General features: G+C 34.1%; 1 protein-coding gene across 2 annotated transcripts; it reads right to left on the bottom strand.

Moving 5' to 3' along the window:
* Positions 1 to 1915: 1915 nt before the first annotated feature.
* LOC107789365 (outer envelope pore protein 24B, chloroplastic-like) lies at positions 1916 to 6590 on the bottom strand. 2 transcript variants are annotated; one of them, XM_016611164.2, is made up of 4 exons: positions 6285 to 6590; positions 4939 to 5098; positions 4739 to 4848; positions 1916 to 2216 (listed from the first exon to the last, which is right to left on the bottom strand). In XM_016611164.2, exons 1-4 carry the CDS (start codon positions 6489 to 6491, stop codon positions 2136 to 2138), a joined length of 558 nt encoding a protein of 185 aa, XP_016466650.1. In that variant the 5' UTR covers positions 6492 to 6590; the 3' UTR covers positions 1916 to 2135. The 2 variants fall into 2 exon arrangements, with proteins under 2 accessions (XP_016466650.1, XP_016466649.1); XM_016611163.2 differs by having other exon boundaries at positions 4739 to 5098; positions 6285 to 6582.
* Positions 6591 to 7469: the final 879 nt, after the last annotated feature.

Genomic DNA, 7469 nt, shown 5'->3' with positions numbered 1-7469 from the left:
AAGTCAAAAGCTAAATTACAAATTTATCCATCAAAATCTGCGTGACGGTTTTGCCCTTAGATTCAAACACTATTCCAACAGCCTTCTTGTACAAAGTGGTAAATATACATTCTAATAAAGGTAAAAAAATAAAAAATTAAAATTAAAAAATACAAAATGTGGGACCCATTGAACACTACCCTTACCCTCCAATATGAATTGCTAACGTTGTGGGACAATGAATCCTTATCAATTCCAGTAAGGACTCTTAATCAAGCATCCCTTCATTTCTATTAAAACGTGGGAATTTTGAAGGGTTAGTACTCTGAAAGGTTATTAGTGTGAAAAAGAAGCAATTAGGACTCCAAGATTGTGTTGTGTTCTACATAATAATCGTTAGGCTTTTTGGTATCTGTTCAAGTGACTTTTAGGAGTCTGTTTGGACCGAAGTTTCTTCGCATCTAGTCTAGATTCAAAATATCAGAAAATTTGGAATAGCTACGTCACAGTGTCCGACAAAGATAGCAGTGGAGAAGAGTATGTGAGAACGAGGTGACTGGATAAAATCACATGGTATATGCAATAAATTTCCAAGGGAAAAAAAGAACTAGGTTTTCCAGGGCATTGTCTGGTTTCCAGAAGCCTTTCTCTATGTGGTCCATCTAATGGCAACAATATGTGTCATATTGCATCTGTAGAAGATGTTTGATTTTCCAATGAACTTCATCTTAGTTCATTTTCCAAGTCGAATAGTCACTGAACATTTATTTAGATTTCGTCTAACCTGAATTTGCAATATGTTCAAGACCTGCGCTATAGCTGTCGTTGGCCAAAATAAAATAGTAAATTCATTTTGATTTTATTGATCTATGGGGAGGGAAGGGGCGTCTAGTACATAATAATAAATTTGATCTTATATATTGTTTACTGGAAAAATCGGATAACGTTAGATTTTGTGTATGATTCTAAGGATATGCAATACAATTCGATATAAATCATGTAGAGAAATAGAGATACGTATATTCTTGACTGTGAAAATGCAAATAGTGGGCAATAAGAATGAATGAGATAAAGTAAAGCAAACACAAAGGGATATGTGATTTTTTGTCTCTGTCCTCTTTAGCTTACAAGGATCCCTTTTTATAGAAGAGGGTCATTACAAAAAAACAATAAAATAAAACATATAGTGGAAGGCCCATGATGACTTGTCTCTTCCTTGATTCCCGCCAAGATTCTCTCTCTTGGTGCGGTCGCAACGGCTTTTGTCTGCAAGTTCGATACTGGCTCGAACTCGTTACTGGGTCGGGCCCTACGGTCTTGGCTCGAGTTCGACCTTCGAGATGGGCGTCACGCATTTCCGACCTCGAAGCAGTGCCTTGCAGATCGATTCGGTCACGGGCTCGATAGGATTATCGAGCCGACTCCTCAAGCGACCTTCGAGCTCGAGGCTCGTTAGTACCGACTTCAGAGCTCACTCCCAAAATCTCATTCCGACTTTTTAACACTCGAACTCGATCGAACGTAGAAAGGCCAAAATCTATTTCGACCGTATACATATATACAAAGTGATTCTCCGCCCAAGAAGGTTCGGACACCCCATCCGCCCCTGAAGGGTGGCAAACCAAACCATACAATAACCCAAATAAGCAGGATCAAGTATGTTGCTCTTAGAAGTAAAATCCCGTATTTTTTCTAGAGAATCTCCTAATTATTCAAAAAAAAAAAAAATAGTAATAGAGATTCCTTAACCAGAAAGAAATTCGACAAAATGGAAAAATGGAGGCGAATTATAGTTTGACAGGGTATTCAAGTATTTGTCTAACCTGTTGAATACTGCAAGGCGCCAAATGTAATCAGCCTTCCATAAAGGAAATACGAAGCAAATGTATGAGGTTGCTACAGGAGGTGAAATGGGAGATGTTCAGACGAAAGCTCAAGGCATCAAAACAGCAGAGTGCTGAAATTTGAATGGGAAAAGGTTCTGCAGTATAATATACTGGCCGAATACAATTATAATTGGTGGCTGGAAATAGTATCATGGAAGGTCACTAGTGAATACAACCACTATATGAAAACCATCATATGTAGCCAATTATAATTGGTGGCTGGAAATAGTATCATGTTAGAATAATTGCAGAACAAAAATGCAGAAAGAATCATATGTCAAAGTCCCACGAACTCTCAGCAGTTAACTTTGGCATTTTAAGTTCGTCAGCCAAACAGAGAGATGCAGCAACCTGGAGCAAGAATAACTTAGTATCAGAGTCTGGTTGCAGGGAGAGGAAAACAACATAAAAAATAAAGTATACTATTTTAGATGTTTTAGCTGTCAAAAGATGAAACGAAGAGAACAAGTCAGCAACACATATTGGCCAAGTAGAAATCTATCCGAAGTTTAATTTTTTGGTATTACTATAACTCACACCACACAAACATGATATAAATCATCATTATGTTAATTGCACATGTATTGTCTTCGCGGACATAGTAAAAGAAAATGTCAAAAAAGGAAAAATAAACAAGAAACTGACTCTGCTTCTCTGATTTGCTATACAAGGAAATACCAGAGAATGCAGTTGGACACGAATCAAACATTTAACATCAAACTTGTGCATGTTTTCAATTCTCAACATAAGTCTGGAAGAAGAAGTGTTGAGTGACTCATCTTGCTCATATTAGTTGCTTGAAGGATGGTATGAGTCAATGAATTATCTAGAAAATCCACCTTTTACTTCTTGGTAATACGCGGATGATGGTGTGCCACCCACAATGGCGGCTTGGTGGGAATTTAACATGACTAACAGGAAAGTTGACCCGTTAACAGGACTAGGACTCACAAAGGGATGAGCCTGGACTGGCCCACACTCCTTGGCTAGTGGCAGTGCTAGCGTACCCAGATTGGACAGGATCAGAAGTCCTCCAAAAAGAGCTAGCAATTAGCTTACCAGATCTACAGTGTTAAGAAAATTTCCTCAAAATTATACTTCTTATATTTAGCTCTTCCATATCTTTTCAAAGTCTCGTTTTATAACTTCCACTTTTTTAACTCTTCCCCATCCTTTTTTAAGGGACAAGGTGATCATGGGACCAGCTTGCACACACCCGACTTTAACTCTTCCTTATCTTTTCAAAACATTTTCTCACATTTGTAATCCCCTTACTTCTGGCTTTCCTATATCTTTTTGAAATATCCCCTAAATATTTCCTAAAATTTATAACTTACCTTTATTTTTCCCTCATCTCTATTTTTCAAAATCTTCCTCTAATTATTTCCTCAAATTTACAATTTCTTTAAGCATTTTCTCAATTTGAATAGATGTGGAAAAGCAAAAAATAAGGAGAAGTTATAATAATTTATTCACTCTAACAAAAAAGAAAAGACAACTAAATAACTGGCTCGAACAGGACCAACTAAATAACCTACAAGGGGCTCACTGCAGAAAAAATATCATAATCACTTGTGCATCTAAAAAACAAAGAAGAAAAGTAACCAACAAATGAGTCAATAAAATGAATATCAGAAAGTGATTTTTCAATTACTAAACCATAAAAGAAACCTTCATATTTTTATACTTTCTTAGACTTGTGGCCTTGCAAGCTATTAATTGATCAAGCACTAAACTTGTGATGTCTAGGAGCGATAGGACTTCTTAGGTTATCCCTTGCCTGCTGACTTGCAATTTATTACTTTGAAGAAAATGTCAAAGATTGTCACGTTGTGGGCAGAAATTAATCAATGAAACAAACAAAACCTAGCAGAGCAAACAACTTGCAAACAACTTGAAACGACTGACAAGTGACCCATTTTAAAACAAAGCAGTACAAAGAAAGTATGCACCACTTAGCACTTTGATAAACCAGACAGATAATATCGTCTTGTTTTTACGTGGAAGTGTAATAAAGAAGGGCACCAATGGGGAAGGCAACCCCTGCAGAAAGAGTATGGAAAACTGGAGAAGATGTACTCCAAATTAAACAATTTTTTTATCAGTTTACTACCATCCTTTTATACAATTCCATTTCCTTGAGCTAACTTGTTTCGACAGCTAACAATTCTATGTTGTGGATTATCTCACAGTGAAAGCACTGCAGAGATGCCTGCAAGAACAATGGAACTAGCAGGCATTCATATAAACTTTGGCATATTGAATCCTATCAAAGTGGAGTATAAGATTCATTTCTAATAGAATTGGTGGAAGGTCGCTTTGATTGCTTAAAGGAATGCATATTATAAGTAAAATCCTCATTCTTCAATTTCGTACTAGGAGACAGTTTTGTTGTGAGTATCAATTGTCTCAAAACTCATCCTTCAATAAATAAAAAAAAGTCTCAAAACACGATCTGTATCTTCAAGTAAAAGACAGCTTTATTGTGAGTATCAATTGTCTCTACTTTCAATGCTTGTCCGCCAACAAGGACTTTAATCAGCAAAAACAATCAACATGATATCAAATACTGAACTAATCAAAGTAATCTACGTAAAGGATTGCAACTGACAAATAATTTTAGAGATCAGACAGACAACCCCAATAGACATAAACAACCAATTTTAAATTGCAATACAAGGATCTAAACGTACCTAATTTTCATTACTCATTTAGTAAGGCAACCAACAAGATACTCATAAATCATTGAATCAATCAATCAATAACATGTGAATCTCAAATTAGCTGATATCACTTATGTAAATCATCTATATCCATTCTTCTCTATTTAGGTCCATAACAATGATATAACTCAAACAACAAAATAATTGTACCTTAAATGATCCATTTAGCTTGGAGCTCCTCGACCATTCAAACCCCAAATTCTTACTCGTCGTCTGATACGTAGCCCTACACACATCATCCCTATAAACTTTATGCGACACTGCAAAATCCCAAGAATTCTTTGTCATATCATAGCTTGGCTCGAAAGTAGTGAGTCCTCCATGAACATAACTGTACTTCAATTTACAACCTCTCGAACCCAGCACATGATTGGCTGACACCTTGTTCGCTGAATCAAACACCAATGTCCCATCCAGTATTGTCCGGTTATCTCCTCTAAAGTGAATGTAATTCAAATTCAATGGCTTCTCCAATACCCTAATTGAGTTCATAAATTGAAACCTAAAGTCCTGAAATCGCAAAACTTCTACCTTAAATAATGCTCAAGACAAATTTTTAACAAAAAGGACATTATTGTCAGGGGCGGCTCAATAAATATGGAGGCCTACAGCAAAAATTCAACGAGAGGCCCTTTTTTTATATAAAAGAAAAAATTCATATATAATTTCATTTAAATTCTGTATCTCTAGTTTTTCATATGCAAAGTTATTAATAATTTTATCTAATCCATTTAATTTCTCTTGAGATATACACGTTGTGGGACTGTATTAAAATTTTAACCTTTTTTGAATTATGAATTAATAATCGAATCATTTCTCAATTTATGGTCTAGAGAGTGATTCCAAAAAAGAAATTTTTTCTCAATTTATGATCAACAATTTAATCCTACTTTTTTACTATGAAAATTTGTACTTTCTCATTTAAAGCACTAAATATTCTTCTAAAAATAAATTAATATATAACCTATTAGAAAAATTTGGGATCCCAAAAATTATGAGACCCAAAGCAGCTGCTTTAGCAGTCTTACCCTTGGGCCGGCACTGATTATTGTTACATTAAAAAAAGGAGAAATCTTTGTATTTTTCCCTCATATTGAGATAAAATAAGCTAATTCAATCGAGTTTAAGATTTTCTACACCATCAGGTCACTTAAAGGTAACTACATTTAATAAGCACTGACCAGAAACTAAAAATAAATGATAAAACATGTTAAATTACACAGATGGTGTAAAATTCTTTACACTATCGCTAGACGGCATATATAACTTAAATTCATTCAGCAATCCTTTCTCTATTACTTTTTTTGTGAAGTGGCAGAGTAGTCTCTTCTGCCACCAAAAAAACTTAAACAACTTAACTTTAAAACCGCAAATTTAACTATACAATGATTAATCATATCATATATATATATATATATATATATATATATATATATATATATATATATATATATATATATATATATATATATATATATATATATGTCATTTTTTGGAGAAAAATTTTGAAAAACAAAAAATACAGAGTATTTTAAGTGGCATAATTTTATGCCACGATCCAGGGTTTTCTTTTTTTTGACGGAACATTTACGATTTTATGGAACGATCTACTGAGAATCTGAGATTCAGTTTATTATTAGTTCAATTTTATGTAAACAGAATTTAAAATGGAAATAAAAAAAGATATAAGCGGCACCTTTTTGGGGACGTTGTAGTCGAAGATGAATGAACCAGGTTTTTCAACAGCGAGAGCTAAGCCGTTTAAGCTTGGACCGTTGACTACGGTAGCATCGGTCATAGAAGCACGGAGCTTAAAATCGCCGGCGTTGAAGGCTATAGTTGCCGCGCCGGTAGCGGCGGCTTTGTCCGTCTCATATTTAGCTTTCACTGATGCCTTCATCATTTTTGCCGTAAATGTTTTTTAATTGTTCGCGAGCGGGATAAAGATAGAATATAGAAGGTCATACAACTTTCACTTTTGCTAGTTTTCTCAATTCTCACGTCAACCTACCTACTTTGAGTTTTGGGCCAAAAAATCTTTACCTACAACACGTGTTTCAGGTTCAAGCAATAATATATTTTTCTATAATTGGATTCAGATCAAATTTAATATCCTACCCCAAATTAATGATTGTAAGACAATAATAATTGGATTTATAATACACCAACCCTAAATATTTAGTAGTTTTTTATATATATATATATATATATATATATATATATATATATATATATATATATGAATAAAAGCTATTGAATTCGACCGAACTCACTGTTCAAACTAGGTCTGTCCGTGTATACTTCATATGCATTTTCCCTCTCGACAATGGTTTTAGAACTCACTGGTTAGAAGAATTCGGATTCGCATTTGATAGACTCACTATGGGAGCAAAGTACTCTTGTAAAAAAAAGTTCTTTATTTTTAGGATTCAAACTCAAAAATTCTAATTAAAGGCACTATTGAATTTTGGGTGAAAAATATTGATTTTCAAAAAAAAAAAATAGTAGTCAACTACGTTATCACTTGATAAAAGCTTTATAGAATAACATTGTCTGTGAATGGCTTATTTGTAATGCGAAGTACGTTATAGTTAGGGTATGTTTGGTTTGAAGGAAAATGTTTTTCATGAAAAATATTTTTCTAGAAAATATTTTCATAGAATATCACTTATTTTCCTTTGTTTGGTTGGTGAGTGGAAAACTTTTTCCGAAAAATATTTTTTAGTGTTTAGTTAGAGAGTAAAAAATATTTTTTTATGCTACTCTCATCACCTATTTTCTTCAAGTCCCCATGTTTCCTTGCTACCCCCTCCCCAAATACCCAACATTTTCATGACTTTATTTTCTTCAACAATTTAATTATTCTTCTAAAAATTCACAT

The sequence above is a fragment of the Nicotiana tabacum genome, chromosome 15 (genome assembly GCF_000715075.1).
Source record: "Nicotiana tabacum cultivar K326 chromosome 15, ASM71507v2, whole genome shotgun sequence".
In the NCBI taxonomy this organism is placed as follows: domain Eukaryota; kingdom Viridiplantae; phylum Streptophyta; class Magnoliopsida; order Solanales; family Solanaceae; genus Nicotiana; species Nicotiana tabacum.
The sequence above is the reverse complement of the archived record's forward strand: the minus strand, read 5'-3'. Positions and strand labels throughout refer to the sequence as shown.